The sequence below is a fragment of the Pezoporus wallicus genome, unplaced genomic scaffold, assembly GCF_028554395.1.
Source record: "Pezoporus wallicus isolate ANWC-B61680 ecotype Strahan unplaced genomic scaffold, APGP_CSIRO_Pwel_v1 contig_6428, whole genome shotgun sequence".
Taxonomy (NCBI): domain Eukaryota; kingdom Metazoa; phylum Chordata; class Aves; order Psittaciformes; family Psittacidae; genus Pezoporus; species Pezoporus wallicus.
In genome coordinates, this window is record NW_026639269.1 from 2,843,496 (window position 1) to 2,866,212 (window position 22,717).

The following is a 22,717-nucleotide window of genomic DNA, read 5'->3' on the forward strand; positions in this document are numbered from 1 at the left end:
ACAGGTTAAGAATTAAACACTTTAAAAAGTTTATTTTGATATTTAATGATTAGTAAATGCTAAATATTAGATTTATTTATGCAGGTTATTAAAGCTGTTAAGATTTCAAATCAGACGCTGCTGCATTAATCCAAAGGAGATGGCAGGATGGTAAGAAAGAATCTCAGGTTTAATTTTATGCTTGATTCTCAAATGTCTGAGCTCATAAAGGAAGTGAAATTAGTAACACATTATTTAATTGGTTATGATTGGTGTTTGTGTAAATTAATGAAGACTTATTTTCATTATCTCACTGTTAAGATCATAAGCAAATTCTCTTCTGCAACAGTCTAGAATTTAATGTCAGCTCAAAGGAAAGCAGCTTTACTTTAAACAATCAATATGTAGGCTGGAAATTCAATGCATTACAAGTGTTGCACAGTTCTATCAATTGATTCACTTATAGGAATATTTTCATGTATAGCATTGATGCTGGTCACCTATAGTGAGGTGCACAGAGAGACGGGAACTTCGAAGAAGCAATGAATGATCGATAGCTATCACTACTGTCCTTTGTTATTAGTATTATCCTTTGTTATAAACCGTTTGTCACTCTTCTGTCTACCCATCAAGGTTCTTCACAGTTCAGAGATGCACAAAAACCTGTTTCATACTAGCTCTAGTACTAGCCCATTCCTCTTTAGGGCTGATGGCCAGGCCTAACATATGTTTTGCTCTTGAAACCTGCATAACAAAACCTATGCAGTACCTGTGTCCAAATCCAGATCAAATAAAACATGACCAAAATGATGACCCCATAATTTCATGAAAACTAACCAGAAGAATTCAGTACTTTTTAGCCAATGCCACTAACACATTCATTTTTGTATCGGATCATTGGGCCAACTCTCACACCATCATACAGAGCGCTTACTGAAACCAAAAGAAGTCAAATACAACTCCTTGGGATAATCTTTGACCTCTGGAGAAGGCTGGCTATAGTTCAACTGTACCTACTTGCTCCCATGAGGGGACTGAAATGCTTTAAATGCAAACCACACAAACATGCTCCCTGCTTGTAAAATAGCTTTAGTTGTTTGGTACTACTTAAACCAAGAAGAGAGAGTAAGTTTAAAGGAATATTACTTTTAGGAACCAAACAAAAGCAAAGCTGCCACTTAATAATGAATTTTGTGCTATAAGAACATTCATATGAGCATTATTCATAAGGGCTTTTTAATAATGCATTCAATATGTGCTGAAGAAAGAACCGTTTTATATATGTAGATCAAAGTCTAAAAAAAACGTATCTAAACTGACGTTGTTTATTTTCATTGCCTTGTTTCTAGAGCATTTTTTCTAGAGGTTCTAAAGATACTTTTTTCTTGCCTGTATTTTACCCCATCCTAGCTTAATTCTGCAGTTAGACCCCATCAGACAACTATATAAAGGATCAGATACAGTGGGGCTCCTTGAAAGTAACACAGGTATCTATCAAAAGCATCTTTCCTAATGGTAACTCAGTCCGTTTTCTTCTTAAAATAGCCTGGATACCAACTTCCCTTGAACGGGAAAAATTATTGTTTCAAATAATCAGAGGTAAAAACATAAAAGAAGTCCAGTTTAATCTACAAAAACACCTGTTCTTCACAACAGCCATAAAACTTTACTCTCACTAGAGAAGCCTCAGCTAACTTGCTATAGGTTCTTTTTGCCCATTTCAAAAATACGTATTTAACGATTCACTGTGTTAGTGCATAAAATGCCAACAATCAGCTAGGCTCCTGATCAATCTCCTTAATTCGCATGCTGATGAAAACGAAAGGACCTTTTGCCTAATGGGCAATAAATAAGTGATATGACACTGGGATCTGATTACTGTTATTAGCCTTTAAAAAATACAACAGAGTTTTGAAGCATTGTACTATAAACCTGAAAACTGATAAAATAATAGTCATTCTAAAATTGCAGTTTAATGCAATTGCTCAAGATTTTTTACTATTTGAGTTGCTGCTGACCATTATCTGGTTCCTTTAAAAGTAATTTCCTTAATGAGGAAAATGGCCAAAGAAAGTGTATGAGAAATTAAAGAGAAAGGATCCTGAGACAAGGAATTCTCCATAGCATATAAAGAAATACCACAGCTGACCAGCAATGAATTAGCTGAAGATGAAAGGATGGCAAGACAACTGATCACTGCAAGCTTAAACCACTATGCGTTAGGAAACATAAAAAGAAAGAAAGAAAAAAAAGAAACTTCATAACACATTCCACTGGTTTATACCTGATTTCCCAGGAAGAACTGATAAGAAATGAAAAATGGAAGAAAGACACGATTAGTTTACAGGAAATTCTCTACGTGATTCTAGAACACATGCAAACTAACACAACATTAGACGTTCTAAATAAAGAATCTGCTTCAGAGATGAGCAGGTAGCTAGCCATCCAGAGACTGAATACTAGAAAATATTCAAGGCCTTTGCTGCCTTCCCATTGCTGTTTCTGTGGTCTTTCAAATTAATCTACAAGTATTTAGTAATCTCTCTTAGCCAAATATTGAATATTTCATCTGAAATTGTTCTGGTTATTGAATCTAGGGGTGGCAGATCTTCTTCTACAATGTGATATTTATTTTCCCATGATCTATTTTTTTTTCTGCAGATTTCTAATGCATTTCTTACACTTCAGAAGGAACAGTGTGCTCCAATAAAACAAGGAAGGATAAAAGTGATTAAATGTGCTTTGGTAAAAGATCTTTGAAGTATAACAGAGTACCACAGGAAAATATCAGTCACTGTTTTTATAGAAATAATAGAAAATCAGCTATGGTTTAAACACTTTGGGTATCCAGGCAGAAAGATTGGTTTTTAAGGAGCTGTTGTATGTATGCATGCAAGTGTGTGTGCGGCTAGCTTTAAAAAAATTCCTGTACACTGAAAGCAAGCTTCACTAATTTCAGCGAAAATAAATACAAGCAGCAGTATTTTCCCATATTTTTCACCTATGTTCTCTAACAAAAAAAACCAACCATAATATTTAGAAAAGCTTAAAGAAATCTGTAATTATCATACAAAAATCCTGTAAATTAATATAGTCTCATTTGTTGCATAAAACATGTCTTATGAAGAATCTTCAAGCTTAAAGAACTAAGAAGGTCCTTAGAAGACTTACCCTGTACTTGTTATCCCCAATCTGCTCCACTTGAAACCGTTTTGCACATTTACATTTAGCTACCTGTCTCGTAACCTGCAAAAAAACAGAACTGGAGAATTACTTTACTGCAAATATCACATTTCTAAAGATCTGTGTAGATGGTAAACTTCAAATTATATAGGAGTGAAAATAAAATTAATTATTAGAAAACAGGACCCCCATAGATCAGAGTATGATCTAAGAAAGCAGAGAATATACCTCATCTTCAATTTTGTCAGCATCTGTGAGAGGTTTGTATGCATCCTTGTTTGGATGAAGAGCTGCTACAAATTCATAATAGTCAATATATCCATCACCATCTCTATCAAAAATATCTGCAACAGCACTCATTTCAAGTCGGCTTGTTGGGAATTCTGTAAGGGAAAGACAGCAACAAAAGCTAAGGTTTTTGGCTTTCCAATCCCACTACAATGAAAGGCTTTAGCACACATATTATAAGGCTTTTAGACACTAGGTGACAAATAATGCTTATAAAAAACCAAGGACATTCAAGAAAGTGAAGCAATCTTTCTGGAAAAAAAATTGTATTAACAGTGTTATCTAGATATTGGATTAAAGTAAGTATCACAGAGTGGCTTGAAGAGAGACACAGTGAGGGCACATATTAAACTGTAAGATGTATATATATTTTTTTCTTAAACATTTTGACCTTCAAAGTGCATAAAATGCTACAAATTAACAAGACAAATTATTAGCGAGGAAAGGTCAAGTAAGACTTTCACTGTAAATTTGGAATGCAAGGCATTTCCACTGCAGAAACATGCATGGTGTTTTGTGAAATCCTTCTTTAGATGGAGCTCACAACAGCAGAATGTTAACCCACACAGAGATTCTCTACAAAATGGTTAAAGAAAATTTCAACATGGTGAACAGGGATTATATCCTGAGTATTCAGCAGTTATAAACTGATGCCAACTGAGTTAAATGAGTAACTTGGTGGTATCAGGGTTTTTTTACCAAATTCTGTCAATTCATGCAAAACAGCAATGACTATGTACAGTGACAATATTATTGTATTTCCTAAAGCAGGGGGAAAATAAACACACTACAATATTCTCAAACAGAATAACATGAGATGCTGAAGCAGCCTAATTCTGAATCTTCACTGCTCAAAGCAGAAGTCTCCATGATCTGAAGATAAAGGACTATTTTAAGTAGTAGGCTCTTATCTGTCAGTTGCTAAAGGGTAATACGATCACACAAAGACATGATGTGGAAGGACTACATTAAACCAACTGTGCATACCTAAGGAATATCAATCCACCAGAAAAACTAGGAAAAGTCCCTTCCCAGTTTGATTGCTTGACATTTTGATCCTCATTATGCAGGTAGATGAATACGGTCATGGTACATGGAAACACTAGTTTCAGAAATTACATGATCTCCTTCTATTATCAAAACTACTCCATGTAAGTTCTTTAATCATATGAACATACAAACTGACTTTGAAAATTACAGGTTTTATATAAGGTACATTTTACAATTTGGTTAGTCAATGAAAAGTAATTGCTGAAGTGGCTAGTATACTGTAGGAATGATAGTCTGAGCCCAGCAAACTATTAATTAGCCAGTAATATAAATATGACATTTGTAATCTGATTCAGAATGTAAAAGAACAAGAAAGAGGTTCTAGAATGTAGAAATATTTAGAACAAACATAATTAATGACTTTAAAATGGTAATCTGTGACTAACACACAAAACTGCATAGGGTCCACTATATACAGTAAGACTTCATGAGAGGTTTGTTCCAAGTTCAACATTAATTTTAAAACTTACTTGAAGAAAGAATTCCATCGATAAATTCTTGCCTTGTTATCTTTCCATCCTGATCTTTATCAATCCTTCTAAAGAAGTCCATCACACGAGACTTCTTATGGTTCATCCACCGCATGTATTTTTTCCTCCAAATATCAAAATCAAAGTTGGCAAATTCTCTCAGCTTAATAAAAAAGAGAAAGAACTTCTTTCAGTTGAAATTAATCAGTCTAGAAAAAAATCATTGACGCAGGTATCAATTGCATTCTTCTGAATAACTGGTTCTTTGGGGGCCTATATAAACATTGTAAACATCTTCACTTCTCACATGTAAAATGAGAATGACAGCTTTTAAAGCATGTTAAATCACGTGTATCAGTGTTTTCAGTTAAGTGTATTGTACAGTATAAAACAACAAATATGGAGGTAGTTTACAATATTCACAGTATTGATAATCTAATTAGAGTAATGATTTTGTTTACACTAAATCAGGGTAAACAAAATTAGGCAAAAATATTATGTATATTCTGTACAGTCCTTTTCTGACCTCTTCAAGTCTGTCCAAGGCATCATTGAGTTTTCTTCTTCTTTCCAAGGCCAGAAGCCAGACTTGCTGCCATTTGCTGACTAGAAGGTTTACCCGTGGATTCTTGGTTTCGATTTGTGCCTGGGCTGCCGACGGATATATGCCTGGTGTTGGGGAACGCTTTCCTATTAAAACATGACAAAATGTGTATTTTCACCCAGTTCAAACAAAACAAACATTCACACAAAAGCTACTTGACCTTCCTAAAACTACTCCTTCCTGTCCCAAATCATGCGTCCACATCCTGATGATTCCATCTAATGGGACTTTTTTTTAACCATTGCTGGGGAAGGACCGCATTGTGGTTAAAGTACCTTTTGTCTAGCCAGAAGCAGCTAGTAGTGGCTGTACTAGTGAAACTGAAGGTTAAATTAAATATCTGTAAACCTCTCAGAGAGTTGTGAAGTAAATAACCTGATTTTAGAAGCAGGTTCAATGTATGGGTAAGTACAAAATATAACGGATAAGCATATGTAAAAACACAAAAAGCAATTTCCTTACTTGATTCACTTTCCATTCAATTTCACTGAACACACTTTCTAATTGAATACCTAAAATTTCCATAGACAGTAAGAGCAAAAATTTTGTCTCTGCATCTTTATGTAAAAGAGTTGTTTGCAGTTTCAGATAATGGTATATTTGCAAAGACTTAGCAAGTGCACACTCTTGGAAGCTTAACAACACATGAAAGCTGCATGCATTAAAAATAGGTACTCAAGAGGTATAGCACAAAATTTAAAAATACAAGTCTGCTATGAGAAATTTCCTCACAATTAAAAATGAGAATTAGAAAAATCAGTCAGAAGAATTTCACCCTGTTTCACTAAAAGCCAATCAAACCTATCAGATTATTAGTAATCTGCTATCTTTATAGACAGAGCTATGTCCCAGAATACTTCATTACTTACTTCCCGCTCTCCCCTTATCAAGGACAGGAATATGAGATTGTACTGGAGTGGGTTCAAGTGCCTTTCTTTTGTAGGTCTTTGTAACTTTATCCACATCAGGTTGTTTTCTGGTCATTTCTTCCATGAATGTCTGCAATAGACAGAGGTGGTTTTAATTAATAATACACAAAAGTGACCACAGGAATGAAAAACACATACAATAGCAAAACACCAAAGTTACAAGAATGGCACAAAAAGTCTCTTAAAATGTCAGCTTCACAAAAAATACAGATAGCCTTTGCAGGCAAGAAAAATTGTCAGTATAAGCTTTTAAGACCACTATAGGCTGGCTGTTGAAGGAAGGCTAAATCTGAAAAAAGTCTGTCATACTCCTTTATTAACTGTGTATGGTGAGGTGATGTATAAAGGATTTCTAACTCTGAATACTCAGGTGTTCCCTGCTGTCCATACTGCAGTTCATACAAGTGAGACAGCTCTGATGGGGTAAGTCTATGAGTATTCACTGCACCAGCAGCTCCCTCTGGCACTTCATAAACCTATTTTGGAAATCCAACCACTCAAGCCCCATTGCAACACCAGTTCTTAAGGCAGCAGCATTATCATATATTTCACGTGGGGTCTTTTTATTACTACGCTTGTTTTTATGGAGAGTTGTAGGTTTGCTTTTAGAATAATATGGCACTGAATTTTTGTTTGGTTGGTTTTTTTACCTCTGTTGAATAAACTACATACAAACCACACAACTGAGTATCTGAAAAGGGATTTGATTACTAGGAGAGAAAATAGCTAAGGAGAGATTCAAACTTAATCAAGAAGCCTAGCTGAAATGTGAGCAGCATTTGTGGAATGTGTAAGACAAGTGTCATTTACTATGCCTTACCTGATGTTCAGCTATAAGTGCTTTAACTTCCTCAATCTCCTGGGGGATAACCTCTTTATCTTTTTCGGTAAGGGTAGTCTCTGCCCACTGCAACCAGGACAGCAAGGCTTCCAGCAATTCCTGGTTAGCAATAAGCCCAGCCAGAGCTCCTGCCAGTCTCTGTTGATGTTGTTTTGCCCATGCTAAGACCTTGATAAAAGAACCAATGTATGAGTATGTGCACATCTGAAATTTTTTCAAATGTATTCAAAATTGCTTTGTTAACTGTAAATCCAGAGCTTCCCCCCAGGCCTACTGATTATCAAAGGTGCTAGATGTAGTGGCTCATCTAGGCAACAAGAATTCCCAGTTCAATCATTTCTTCCTCCAGATATTCAGTATTAGGTGCTGTTAAATGCAATAAATAGCATGTTCGGGCAACATATTGAGAAAGTTATTAAACAATATGTGTAAGTTAGTGAATCATAGAGGATTTGCTGTTCCTCCTGGGCACTCCTGAAGCCATACCTTGCTTACAACAGTATTTTGGTTTTCTTTAAACATAATATACACAGAAAATACCACCTTAGCAGCTGAGAGTATGGTACACCCTCTGAGACCTACTTGTAGCCACTCATATAATTTGGAAATCATCTAGATTAGGTTGGACTGAAATCCTCTCTAATGCAATTAGAAAATGCTTCAGATTTGCCTGTATTATCTTTCCTTTGCAATTTCCAAGTTTCTCGTGCCGAAACTATTGGCTTTCTTCACATGGGAAGTGTCAGGCAGTATTTCCTTTAATACATACAAAGAAGATTGACCATCTGCTTTAGTTCTTAAAGCCCTGTAAGTTTTGAAATAAAACCTAAGGAAGCATGGTATTCACATCCATCATTGTGGGTATTTTAAATGTTTAGTTCTCAACAGCTGGATCATTTTCTCCCAGTGCAACTACCATGTCAGTTGTCAGCTATGTTCCAAAACCAGACTGTTGCAACAAAGATTGCTTGATATATACTGACCTCTTCAAACCTGGCTCTGATGATTGTTATCCAGTGCTTAATGGTGGTGATGGAGTCTGGGTGGCAGATAGCTAGGATAGCTTCTCCCATACCTGTTGCTCTATTCAGTTCTGTCTTTTTCTCTTCCAGGTTCTTCATGAATTCCTAAACCAGAGGTAACAATTTCAATTAGATTTTGACAAAATTTGCAAAAGAAAAGTTAAAAATGTTTAAAAAGCCTATTCCACATAAAGTATAAACGAAGCCCTAAAATGTTTACCCCAGCTTGCCACTCCTTAGAAGTCCACCATACTGTAAGTACTGAAAAGACACATGCTGTTATTAAAAGCAGAAGGAAAAGCACAGCATTTCAGAAGTGCTGTAAATCGACTGTATGAATGTTAGAATCATTACTGGCAGCATTTCAGATTACTTGCTCTGTCAATTACCATAATTCTTCATAATAAACTATCAAGCTCCTAGCAGAGGCTGGAAATGACCAACTGTAATTACATGCTCAGACAAGAAAATAGAGGACTTCAGGAACAGCTATACTAAACTAAACACAAGTAACTCAGCAGCTGAGAGGGAGAGACACAGCAAGAACAGGGACAGAGGCTATTTTCAGGGCCTCTACTATGTGGGAAAGATCTTGTAAAAGCAAAAGGATGTTTACAGCTTTAGATGTCCAAGCTCATAGGCATTGATGTTCTTAGGGAGTCCAGCAGAGGAAAGGGTGGCAGGACCAGAAATGGATGTGGAGGGGTAGGAAACAGCAAAAAAACCTGAAGGACTTTTCTCATCCTTTCTGTAGCTTGCATTTCCTGTTTGGTTTCTTTTAATTTATTTAATTATTACTACTATAATGACTTTACTAGTCTGCCCATTTTGTTCTGCCTAAATGTTGTTTAAGTGCTTAGTGGAATTTTGTGTTATATTTTAACAACAATAATTGGGCTACAAAATGGGACCATGTCTCTGAAAATGTAACTCTACTTCTCTCCATCCATGAAGGACTATTTTGGATTCCACAAACTGAAGATCAGCCAAGTCAGAGCCTAGAAAATTCACAGTCACCTAAGCATTGTAAAACCAGATTCTACAACTCATAATGACACTACCCTGGGCCTTTATAAAATAAATATGAAGTTATTATGAAAGAAAAGTGTAAAAGAAATAACCTCTCCTACCTTGTTCTAAAAGCCTGGAATAGATAGGCTGTATATTTAAAGAGATTTTTTACTAACTGACTTAAGCTTAAATTAATGTCAGAGTTTAAGACCCAATCATAATAGCAGTCCCTCTCTCAAAAACATAGGAGTTCTTACAGTATTTCCGCTCAAAATGGTTTTGAAAAGTCAAGATGGGTTTTAGTGAGATTTTCAAAATGAGTTGGGGCAAGAAAAAAAAAGCCGCAACGACAACATTGTTTTCCCTGAACAACTGTACTATAACAACTCAAACTGTAAATCTATGACACACTCCATACAGTCTATTAAGATTTCTTTCAGTAAAGGAAATTAACTGTATTGAACTCTGGCAGTCCAGTGATACAGATGCATTTACGAGAGAGGTGATGCGACGCTTCTCATTAACTAATGCGGTGCATTAACCTACTACACCTCTCAGTCCATAGAGAATTTGGCAAGTGATAGAAACTTTTCTGCCCGAGATAGAATTCATTAAATCATGTGCAGTATTCAAGAAAAGAAAATCAGTAATGGGCATAAAGATGGACTATTTGGATAAAATACCATCCCAAAGAAACCTTTCAAAATGTAGCTGGATACAAATGCATTAAAACTATTTTACAAGAATCACAGTGATAAAAGAAAAATACATTTCATATTTACTTAAATAATGTCAGTCATAGCTTTCTGGTATTAGTACTGCGGCATAATAATACAGACGTTATATTCAAAGCTCATATATTACATTTTCCTTTATTTTCCTTCTATTTTTTTTTTTATTTCTTGAAAGCTGATGGTATAAGCTTAAGAGGAGAGACCACTTACTCAAGGGAGATTTTGCTGTATGTGCTTATTGAGTGGTAAAGCAGCAGTGCCACAATCTTTCTTAGCTTGAAAATTTCCATATCACTATTATTTGGCCTTTAAGAACAAAATGTGGTTGGGAAAACATCAAAAGTCTCCTAAGAAACTTTGAGTACAGTATGGCCACATCTAACACTGAGTCTGGTTGTGTTGTGCTAGCAATTACTCTCTCCACCTGGACAGGGTTTCTCAGAGACAAACTTTGCTTTAGTCTGAAGTTCCAAGTTATGCTTTAGCTTTGGCAGCACAATTCTGAGCTTTTGTGCAGAAATATTTTGTTAGTCAACCTACACGTCAGAAAGAGAATTTAAAAATGTTTTTTTTTCTAATTTTTTTCAGTGGACCTAAGATTTAATTTAGACAATTCTTTCTTCTGTATTCCCAAGACAAAAAAATTAAATAAAAGGGAACTAATGCACATGTGGAGGAAAGGCAGCTGAAAGACAAATTTCACTGAATCAGAGACAGCAGGTTGCTACTGCCAACATTACTCAGCAGACACTGATGCATACATACATTTGCCAGCTAAAGAACAGCACACAGTTTCCAGGGCCCCAAATTAAATCTGAAAACTTCTTCAAAACATTGCAGTCTGCAGTCCTTAGTTATGAACCATTATAGTCATACCTTGCACACACTCCTCTGCATAATAATATTCCCAAACTCAATCTAAACAGGATGCTTTTCCACTCTCCGTAAGTTTTGTTACAACTATCTTCAGAGCAATGATGAAAAAATCCATTATTCTTATAACTTATTCTATAATATTGTGGGCACTACACCCTTGGTACTATTACTACTGCATTTACAAAAAGAGTTTTGTAGGGGCTCAAAAATGTGTATGTTTGTATCCTCCTGTTTGAAGAGTAAATGACCTCCATGTTCCTTACTTAGCCATTTTTCATTACTGCAAAGCTAGTTTGATGTCCTATAATCTAGTATCTGCAGTACCTGTGGCACTGCAGTATTTCAGTACCTAAGGAACATGAAGTATGACAGCGTGCTGTTTCACTATGACAGCAGGTTAATGGATGGTAACATCATTCTGCTGACATTTACAGATGACCTTGAGAGAAAAGTATATGCTGTTTTGCTCAGTGATGCTAAGGTGACAGACATACTTTTGCTATGCTAGAAGACTGTGTTATAACTGTCAGGCACAATATATTCCAGAGAGGTTTGTATATGTCTCTAAATGCTTACAGCAACTTTCTAAAGGCCCATGATTTTCTTAGTAAGCCAAGATGACTCAAACAACAGCTGACCAGTACAGGCACCAAACTCTCAACTCCATTTTATTTCTAGCTTCTCTATAGAGACAGTTGCAAAAATGAACCCTGGATGCTGTATAGGACTGTATAGAACAGACTTTGCCTCCTTTCCTTTATTCTACCCTCTACAGACCTATTAAAATTAAGAGCACTCTCTTCATTTTCTTGCTTACCCTGTGCTGGTCTATCAGTGTACGCAAGGCCTCTTCATCATCTGGAAGGTTCCCATGGAAACGAAGAGCCTGCTCTGCCTCTGCCAACCACTCCAAAAGGACATGGACAACAGAGTGGAATTCTTCTGCCTGTTAAAATGCAAGAAGTCATGGTCACTCAGAAGGGGATCTGACAGGCATCCTGAAGCTTATACAAGGAGACTAATCCCACATTTGGAGTCATTAATCAAGCAGCAGTACTGGCACATTAACTTTCCATTAAAAAGTCAGTGATATACAGTACTCATTTTCATAACTGTAAAAATATCTCATGCTTCCCAAAAAATTATAGGAAGCCTAAAAGCCTGTTCATGCTTTTAGCCATCTGATTTATAGTATATTTGCGGCTCAGCTGAGAATGTCATGCCTTCACGCTGACAAATTGCACGGGAGGTGCTTTCATGGACCAGCTGGAGAGATGAGAACAGTATTTTTTCCATAGCCTAAATCACCAGTTAAGCAAAATAAATTGACATCCCGCTGGTGACTAACCCTTTTACATCTGGGAAAAACAAGAGAGTTCCACCTTCAGGTGCAGCCATATTCAGACACTAGTGTTTGAGGTAGCTTAAGATTGTGCCTGCTGAGACTGGATAGCTGGGAAAACACACTACCCTAGAAAAAGTAGGGCAGGAATTTTGTGCACAATGGATACATCACTATGGCAGGAGCCCAAACCCAGCATCAGCCCAACCTAATGTATCTTTGCAGAGCTGTACATCCATATTGTCTCAGGTTTGGAAATATAGACAGACCTATCTGTTTGGGACTGGTACCAGCCAGTACTGACACACACAGACTGTTCTAGCTCCTGAGTGCACAACTCCTTTTTACTACAATGTACTTCACCGTGCACTGTAATTGTGCCAATGTAAACAAGTTTTCAGCACACAAACTTACTTCTTTCCAATAAGGCACAAAGGGCGTAAATACGATTGCAATCTCCAGCTTCCTGTGAAGGGGGCATAGTTCTTAATCACCCTTCGTGCCTGACTGTATCTTTGGTGACTTCCTTAGATGGTAAGGTTTTTGAAACATTTGCTTTGCATTTGTGGTACAGACTATTAATAACAGTAATAAATGCTAATAGGCATTACTTATGTGCTGTGGTAAGGGGATAGAGACAAGGTAAGCAATAGATGAGCAAGAAAATGCGTATTTTCAAATAAATGAAATTAAATTGAATGACATTAAGTGAAAATGAAATTAAATTTTTGGCAAGTAGACTGCAAGGTATTTTCACTACTTCTCATAAAGTATATGTAGCATCATTAGTAGTTCTCTACCTGCCGAAGAGCCTGCTCCAGTCGTGTTTGCTTAGATACTGACAGAGCACAAACTGTCTCCCATCTAGTGCTCAGCTCCTGCATTTGGACTTTGACCCAGGAAGAGTCATCACGACTGCCTTCTATCAGCTCCCTTGCAGAGCGCTTCAGAGCCTGGACACTGCTTGTTCTTTTCCCCAGCTCCTTCTGGAAAACCTAGGCATCACCAAATATATTTGAAATGTTTAACTCATTAAGGCATAATTATGTAAAGAATAAGAAAAAACTAATGGTTATAAAAATAAATTGAAATACAGATTTAGTTTAGTTAAGAGCAATTCCATCTAAGTGATGCAAACCACACAAATTCATCTTATCAGATTCCGTATATTTACACTCTACCCTATCCTAATACAACTGGAATATGGTAGGGAAATGTCAGGCAGATCATGAGAATCCATCCTGACACAATGCATGGGTAATCTAGCCTCCTTACCACGCTGTCTTTATCCTCTTCACCAAAGCAACTGATCTGACACGCTGATTAATGCACAAGATTGCCATGTCAGGAAAACATCAGATAAAACACTAATAATCAAGAAGGTTTAAAATCAGAAAATCAGAAATAGATCCCCATTTGGGATTTGACTGTAAGGCTGCAGATCTCACCACACAGTCATATATTTATATGAGAGTATGCTCACAGTTGAAGATTGAACAAGCTCCAGGTACATAAAGGAAGCTCTTAAAAGATACGACAATTGCGGTATACCATATTACTGACTATGACTTACTTGTGATATACAATGGCATTTCAGAAGCAATTCCAGATATTCCAGGTTAGCTATTATAAACAACCCATGTTTCAAAACACTTGTTTTCATGAGGGACAAAACCTCCTCCCCACTAAACACTGTTTGGATACTGCAAGTCACTGGTAGATGAACAGAGGGACCATCAGCTAATAATCCTCCCAGGTTCCAGAGCTCCAACTGTGTTTAGCTTTTGCAATACCAGTAACATCAACAGCTTTTTCTTTGAACATATTGAACTGCAGAACTGGGATTCAGAAGCACAATTCTACACCTCCTACTTGCTCCCATCTTCAAAACCACTTGAGAACCAAAATACTGCAGCTTGCCAATGTAGGCTTCCTGGGCCATAGTATAATTGTATACTTCCATGGATAACTCAAGCATTGCAACCGCTTTTCTCAATGAATATACAGCAGCCCCAGGTCTGTTGCCTTGACGAGTTTACTGGACATTTGTTTAGCAGATGTACTAAATAAAAAGCCCAGCCTCCCCAAAGATTTCCAGTAAAATAATTTTGCTAACTGGTGTCAGTGTCACTAACAGTTGTCTTCTTCCATGTATGTTTTACAATATCTTCCATTGTTGATGATGTTTGTGTTCCAAAACTGTTTCTAAAAATCACTGAATAGCCAAATAAAAATAGTATTAAAATGCTATGCTTATGCCCAATCTAGTTAAATGTATTCTTTAAAAAAAGAATATTTTTGAAATTACCTTGTGATTGTCAATCAGGTTCATCACTAAATCAATGTCTCCATGTACTGGTTGATCTTCTGCTAGCTGAGGTTCAATTTTGTATAACCAGTCAATGAGAGCTTGCAGAGCATCAGTAAATTGTCCAGAAAATAACAGGGCTTCCTCCAGTTTATTTTGCCTGAGGAAAAAAGAAATAATTAAAATTAAAATGAACACACACTAACCATTCACCTTAAGAAAACATTTTCACCGTAAAATAATGACAACTGACAGCTTTAAAGCAGTGTTTCCTTTTTTAAATAGTGGGCCCACCCCATCCTTCAACCAGTCCTCTTCTATACCATCAAGAAAGTATGCGTTTCTAGTATTTTATTGCTTTGGCACTCCTAATTATCAAAGAAGCTAGCCACTCTGGTTTTATTTTATACAACAAAAGCCGAAACAGGAGCCAAAAGAATTCTCTTAAGCCATTTTCTTATCTGCTGAATAATTAAACTGGTTTTCAATTACCTTTCCACTGATTTTCCACAAATTGTATCCCACTTATCCCTTAGTTCACTCAGCATATCATCAAGTTTCAAGTTGTCATCAGCCAAGGTGCTTTTCTCTTTCAAGGAGCGTCCAGTCCTATTTGTGGTATCATACACAGAATGTTTGGCACCGAGAGATTTCTGGAATTCCTATACACATAGAGGAAAAAGAAAACACCCATATAGCATTAACTGCTTACAGGCCATAGTTAACTAATCGATCTTTGACATATTATTTGCAATGGAAATTGTAGATGTTGCCGCAAGAAAATTTTAAACTGATTGCAATATTTCTAGTCTGCTAGTCCTGCAGCGCACCTGAAATTATAGGGGGCTTGACACTAACAGAGTCCCTGCCTTTTGTCCCTCTCTGGGAATGCAGTTCTACAGCCACTGGAACAACTTCTGGAAAATCCCTCCTCCAGTGACAGCAGTGATTCTCATCCTGCCATAATATTCCTAAATTTCAGCAAGGAGCTGCCTGTTAGTCAGAAGAATGTGGAAGAACTGCTACTTTAGAAGCCATTAATGAGTAGTCATCACACTATATTTTTATATACTAAGATGTTAAGCCAGTGTAGAGCACCCCAATGCTTACAAAACTCATAATGGTCAAGCTGGGAAACCTCCAACCACAAGCGTTCAACCCTCCTAAAACTGAAACATATAACTGGGAAGAACTGCATGCCAAACGTGTGCAGATCCAGGCACAAGAAGCAGGGAGTTGACATCCAGTAACTCAATTTGGGCTGGAAGTCATGATCAGAAGCAGGTTCCTGTGATCCAGGGACTTTGGAATATGACAGTGACACAGCAGTTGCATCTGCCAACTCTGACAGCTCCTTCTGCAAAAAGCCTCTGAAAGCTTTCCACAGGCACAGAGGAACACATAGAAACCATAGCTCATCTGGTACTGCAGAGGAGTTCACTGACTGACAGAGTAAATAATTAAATAAAGGATCACTACCAAGAGATAAAACCAGCCCAACACAGCAGCTTTTAAATGGTAGCAATACTTGAAGTATTTTATTTCACCCCCTTGTGAACTGCTAGCAGAGCTTAAAAGAAAAGAAAAATCACAAACACACTTTAGGAAAGTCATATCTACGGAATCAAATACATATTCCTGTTCTTTTGGGTTTTTTTTTCCTCCACAAAAAGCAGAAAGAAATTTTTCTCAATGTTTGCTGAAGCAGATTTTCATCTAATTCAGAGCAACATTCAGTATCACCACATCCAGCAAGGAAACAGTTACCACTTATATCTCACAGTAATTCCTCAGGCATGTAAAGACTGCAAGGATGCCTCATCATCACTGCCAGCATGTGCACAGCTGCTCACCTCGGACTGGCAAGCTGTTCCCAGCTGGTCTGCACCAACCTGTATGTACAACAGCAATTCCCAATTCTTCCACCAACTTTCCCATGCATCCACACAGCCATCTTCTCTTTTTAGATGTGAATGTGTGTCAGGAACAGCATAGGTGGAATGTAGGTGTCTTAAGTAGGAGGCAGACACTGGGTCATGCCATGCGGACAGTGTAACCACTTTACATAGGGGGATCCAAGGTTCCTTTTCTAAAACTTGCTTGGTATTTTGCACTGTACTGTCCTTACTTTAAGGTTATTTCAGAATCCTGAGGATCAGAATTCATCGGGGAAAAAAAAAAAAAAGGCAACATTTGTCTTGTAATTTAGTATTTCCTTACTGTCCTTTTATTTTCCTCATATAAAACAAGGAAACACACTTTAAGAAAGAATATAAACACCACTGTCAAGCTTAAACTACAGTAAAAATAAAAACAATTTTCAAAATGAAAATAACCCTCTTTTTATAAAGTTCCTTCAATACTAACAGTATGTCTGTACTCCTTTTATTCGATCGGGTTTCTTAACTGCTTAACAATACTTGCACAGTGTGACTTGGTTTGGATGAGGAAACACAAATTGCTGTCAGAGAAGGATCATACAGAAAAAACAGATGTAAAGGTGAAAAAAAGGGTTGTAGTCAATTCATTCTTTGAGAGACTACACACACTATACCACATCTACTTCCATTTTCATAGAATCATAGAATCATAGAATAGTTAGGGCTGGAAAGGACCTTAAGATCATCTAGTTCCAACCCCACTGCTGTGGGCAGGGACACCTTATGCTAAATCATATCACCCAAGGCCTCGTCCAACCTGGTCTTGAACACTGCAAGGGATGGAGCATTCACAACCTCCCTGGGCAACCTATTCCAGTGCCTCACCATCCTAACAGGAAAGAATTTCCTTCTTATCCAATCTAAACTTCCCCTGTTTAAGTTTGAACCCATTACCCCTTGTCCTATCACTACAGTCCCTAATGAAGAGTCCCTCTCCAGCATCCCTGTAGGCCCCCTTCAGATATTGGAAGGCTGCTATGAGGTCTCCACACAGCCTTCTCTTCTCCAGGCTGAACAGCCCCAACTTCCTCAGCCTATCTTCATCCGAGAGGTGCTCCAGTCCCCTGATCATCCTCATGGCCCTCCTCTGGACTTGTTCCAACAGTTCCATGTCCTTTTTATGTTGAGGACACCAGAACTGCACACAATACTCCAAGTGAGGTCTCACAAGAGCAGAGTAAAGGGGCAGGATCACCTCCTTGACCTGCTGATCATGCTCCTTTTGATGCAGCCCAGGATACAGTTGGCTTTCTGGGCTGCAAGCACACACTGCCAGCTCATGTTCATTTTCTCATCAAACAACACCCCCAAGTCCTTCTCCGCAGGGCTGCTCTGAATCTCTTCTCTGCCCAACCTGTAGCTGTGCCTGGGATTGCTCTGACCCAGGTGTAGGACCTTGCACTTGGCATGGTTAAACTTCATGAGGTTGGCATCAGCCCACCTCACAAGCGTGCTGAGGTCCCTCTGGATGGCATTCCTTCCCTCCAGCGTATCAACCGAACCACACAGCCTGGTGTCATCAGCAAACTTGCTGAGGGCGCACTCAATCCCACTGTCCATGTCAGTGACAAAGATGTTGAACAAGATCAGTCCCAACACCGATCCCTGAGGGACACCACTTGTTACTGGTCTCCAGCTGGACATTGAGCCATTGACCACAACTCTGTGTGCGGCCATCCAGCCAGTTCTTTAACCACCAAGTGGTCCATCCATCAAATTGATGTCTCTCCAATTTAGAGACAAGGATGTTGTGTGGGACAGTGTTGAACACTTTGCACAAGTCCAGGTAGATGACGTCAACTGCTCTAGCCCTGTGCATCAGTTCTGTAGCCCCATCATAGAAGGCCACCAAATTGGTCAGGCAGGATTTCCCCTTAGTGAAGCCATGCTGGCTGTCACCAAGCACCTTGTTGATTTTCATGTGCCTTAGCATGCCTTCCAGGAGAATCTGCTCCAAGATTTTGCCAGGCACAGAGGTGAGACTGACTGGTCTGTAATTCCCTGGGTCATCCATTTTCCCCTTCTTGAAAATGGGGGTTATATTTCCCTTTTTCCAGTCATCGGGAACTTCACCTCACTGCCACGATTTCTCAAATATGATGGCCAGCGGCTTCACAACTTCACTTGCCAGCTCCTTCAGGACCCGCGAATGGATCTCATCAGGACCCATGGACTTGTGCACGTTCAGATTTTTAAGATGGTGTCGAACCAGATCCTCTCCTACAGTGGGCCCAAGGTCTTCATTCTCACAGTCCCTGCATCTGCCTTCCAAGACTTGGGTGGTGCCGTCAGAGCCTTTGGCAGTGAAGACCAAGGCAAAGAAGTCATTAAGAACCTCAGCCTTCTCCAAATCCTGTGTAGCCAGTTCTCCTGATAGCTTCCTGAGGGGGCCTACATTCTCCCTAGTCTGTTTTTCATTTGCTATGTACTTGTAGAATCCCTTCCTGTTATCTTTAATACCTCTAGCTAAGTTTAATTCTAACTGGGCCTTAGCTTTCCTAACCTGGTCCCTAGCTTCCCAGACAACATCCCTGTACTCTTCCCAGGCCACCTGTCCTTGCTTCCACTTATTATAAGCCTCTTTTTTCAACTGAATTTTCCTCAGGAGCTCCTTATCCATCCAAGGAGGTCTCCTGGCCCTCCTGCTGCACTTCCTTCTGGTTGGGATACAACGCTCCTGAGCTTGTAGCAGGTCATCCTTGAATATCAACCAACAGTCTTGGGCCCCTCTGCCCTCTAGTGCTGTATCCCATGGAACCTTACTAAGCAGGTTCCTGAAGAGGCCAAAGTCTGCTCTTTTGAAGTCCAGGGCAGTGAGCTTGCTGCACGCTCTTCTCACTGTCCTGAGCATCTCAAATTCGAGCATCTCATGATTGCTGCATCCAAGGCTGCCCTGGAGAGTCACATTTCCAGCGAGCCCTTCCCTGTTGGTGAGCACGAGGTCAAGCATGGCACCTCTCCTTGTCGGCTCCTCTATTACTTGCAGAAGGAAGTTGTCTTCCACACAATCGAGGAACCTCCTGGATTGCTTGTGCTGGGCTGCACAGTCCTTTCAACAGATGTCAGGGTGGTTGAAGTCCCCCATGAGAACAAGGGCCTGCAAGCGTGAGGCTTTTCCTATCTGTCTATAGAGTGCTTCATCTGCAGGTTCTCCTTGATCAGGCGGTCTGTAACAGATCCCCACAGTAATGTCTCCCATAGCTATATTCCCTTTAACCCTGACCCACAAACTCTCTGTGGACTGCTCACCTGTCCCCAGACAGAGTTCCATACTCTCCAGCCTATCCCTAACATAAAGGGCAACTCCTCCTCCCTACCTGCCAGGCCTGTCTTTCCTAAAGAGCCCGTAACCTTCCATTCCAACACTCCAGTCATAGGAGCCATCCCACCATGTTTCTGTGATGCCTATTATATCATAACCATGTAGACATGCACATATCTCTAATTCCCCTTGTTTGTTTCAGAGAGATGAAACTCTGTAACTGGGAGTAGATTTTGATTTAAGCTGCCCAGAGCAGATAGGTAAGCTAATTACTGAGACTTTGTTCATCTATCTTCCTTTCCTTTAAGGAAGATAGAACATACAGATAAAATTAGCCAGGTTCATATAAATGTACTGTAAGAAACACTGAGCATTAGCACAGGAATGGATTGGATGACCTAGTATGGTTTTTTCCATTCCTGATTTCTAAAAATGAGAAAAAATTGCTGATAAACAGACTATGAATAACCCCCAAAAGTCCCTGGGAAGACACTAGATATAAGCAAGAGAGAAAATATATTATCTTGGCTTTTCTCTTTCAGGGACTTTTTTTGTTGCTTTGGCAGTTAACAATTGGCAAAGAGTGAGTCCAAATTATTGCTCACAGCACACATTGAGTTCAGATAGCAAAATCGTTCACTAAATGAAGCAAGGAAACCTTCAAGGCTGGACAGAAAGACAAAGACAGATACAGAGGATGTATGCGGGAGTAGAAGGAAAAGACTCAAAATACAAGGAAGGACATTACAGTGTTTAGAGTTTTGCCAGCTCATTAAAAAACAATCTAGTTGATTCCTTGAGGGGGTGAACTGTTTGAAGTTTAAAGACACAAAGTTCACAGTATTCTTCCTCTCACACACATTCATCTTTCTCCTCCAAACTGCCAGTTTCAATCCTACTGTCTCATCCCACTCCCTAATGAGATTCAAACAACTCAAGCAGCTATTCTTTGCAGCGTTTTATAGGAAAAGAAGCTGGAGAAAAGATATCACTGAGAGAAGCAATGAGTCTGCCAATCCATGTGAGGAAGGGGGAGTTCACAAAACATACTGCTGTAGGTATAAAGAACAAGTGGGATCATCACATTTCATGTTTCAGAAGGGGGAAGAAGAATGCAGGCAAAGTCCTAAAAAGACCTCAGAGCAAAGTCGCAGTGTGTTGACTGTACTTATGAGGAATTTGAGCTTAAAAGACAGGAGTGAAATGATTAAAAGACTAATACAGTCAGAGAAGACAAGAAAGACTATCTTAACAGCAAGGTTTTTTCCTCAATTCTCACTGCTGACTTCAAATTCCGGCAACAACAGCAACCCCATAACAAACTGAAATTGAAGCATTTGCATAACAGAATGTTAATGTAGGTTTGCTCTAGAAGCTTTAACAGCAAACATGGGTAAAACTATTTTTTGCTTGACCAACAGCCAACTTTAGCCATATTAAAGGAGAATGCTTTCCCGGTTCATAAATAATATTTATGTCATAATGTAAACTGAGTGATGATAAAAATATAAAGCAGTCTGATGCAGTAACCAATTGTTAATGAACATGGCAAAACTTGTTGGAGGTAAAAGCAATCATCAGAAGCTACACTGAGAAGGAGAAAATTAGATATGCAAACCATTGGGAACATTGTGCAGAATGAAAAAATATTAAATGGAGAACAGTAAAACTCACAAGTAGAAGAAAATACATTCCAAAATGCAGAAAAATTAATGATCTCTCAGTATTGTGTCTCTAATGAAACTACTCCAAGTTAAATCTTGAGACAGTCTGTCTCTGAGGATTCTACCACTTACCTACTTGATCCTCAGTAATATATTATCCTAGGCTCTTTTCAAAAGTAAAAATGAAGTAAAGACTTCTCAGGTCTTTCCTTTTGCTCTGTTTCTGATGAAACTAAAGAGCAGTTACATTATCATTATTTGTTTGCACAGCCAAGTCAATCAGGGGGATTTTTACATTTTCATCTACAGTAGGTGGGTTTGTGGAAAGCTGGTCCTGGAATTTTGAATCCCATGAAGAAAAACTAGCTTTGCTACTAATGGTGTCACTGTACTTTCTAGATGAAAACCAGTAAATTTCTGGTTTAAGGACTGAAAAAAAAACCCTGCAATAAAACCTCTTCAGAGATTCCAAAATTTCCATGGTCCTTTATTATTATTCTGCCACAGACCAAGTACTGTGAAAAGTTTTTTTTCACTCCCCACCTGTAACACACCACCACTTAATTTTTTGCAAATAAGCACTCCACTGCAATGAGGCCACAAATCTACTTTGTTTGCTGACTGAACAACACAAGGCTGACAGGCTTACCTCCACCTCACTGGGCACTTTGCATGTCATCACTCACAACTCACCTTATGCTGTGCGAGCTGCATCTTTATTTTGTCAGGGTCATTTGCAATTTCAAGATCTGAGTCCAAAGATTTCTCTGACTCTTCCAGCCACTCCATAAGTTTGTGCCAGGCTTCATGGAACTGCAGGGAAGTGAGATTTGCATGGAATTTAAAATTCACTGGTTCATAAAATAGCCTGAAAACGTTAAACCCCAACCAGTTCTCTACAGGCCAACCAAGTATTTGGCAGACTTTGGAAAGATTTGGTGTACTTTTTCTCCCTGGTCTCTCAAACAGGACTAGCCCAACCACATGCCCACTGGACTTAGCCTCCCTTCTCCCAGGTGAATTAGCAACCTTTAAAGCACATGACCTACATACACAGTACGTATCTTTCAGAAACATAGTGGTAACTTCTGTTGATGCCTTGCTTATTTAGCTTCCTATATTCTTAGTAATGAATTGTAAATACAACAAGAATGGGGATTAGCTATTGCCTACATGGGACAACATATCGGCATGTCCCATAATAGTAGTAAAAC

At 38.6% G+C, this 22,717-nt stretch overlaps 1 protein-coding gene across 9 annotated transcripts in view; it reads right to left on the reverse strand.

Annotated features, from left to right (window-relative positions):
• The window catches only part of DST (dystonin), a 296,528-nt gene that overhangs the window by 9,336 nt on the left and 264,475 nt on the right, over positions 1–22,717 (reverse strand). For 8 of the 9 annotated variants that reach the window (XM_057414085.1, XM_057414090.1, XM_057414089.1 and 5 more), the window contains 13 exons: positions 22,197–22,316; positions 15,130–15,299; positions 14,638–14,797; positions 13,130–13,324; positions 11,805–11,933; positions 8,328–8,471; positions 7,324–7,512; positions 6,444–6,573; positions 5,497–5,660; positions 4,971–5,133; positions 3,391–3,545; positions 3,151–3,225; positions 2,264–2,281 (listed from right to left, as the gene is read on the reverse strand). In XM_057414085.1, coding sequence (XP_057270068.1) covers positions 2,264–2,281; positions 3,151–3,225; positions 3,391–3,545; positions 4,971–5,133; positions 5,497–5,660; positions 6,444–6,573; positions 7,324–7,512; positions 8,328–8,471; positions 11,805–11,933; positions 13,130–13,324; positions 14,638–14,797; positions 15,130–15,299; positions 22,197–22,316 — 1,812 coding nt within the window. The remainder of the gene's footprint in view (positions 1–2,263; positions 2,282–3,150; positions 3,226–3,390; positions 3,546–4,970; positions 5,134–5,496; positions 5,661–6,443; positions 6,574–7,323; positions 7,513–8,327; positions 8,472–11,804; positions 11,934–13,129; positions 13,325–14,637; positions 14,798–15,129; positions 15,300–22,196; positions 22,317–22,717) is intronic. The other variant, XM_057414092.1, reaches the window with a different exon arrangement.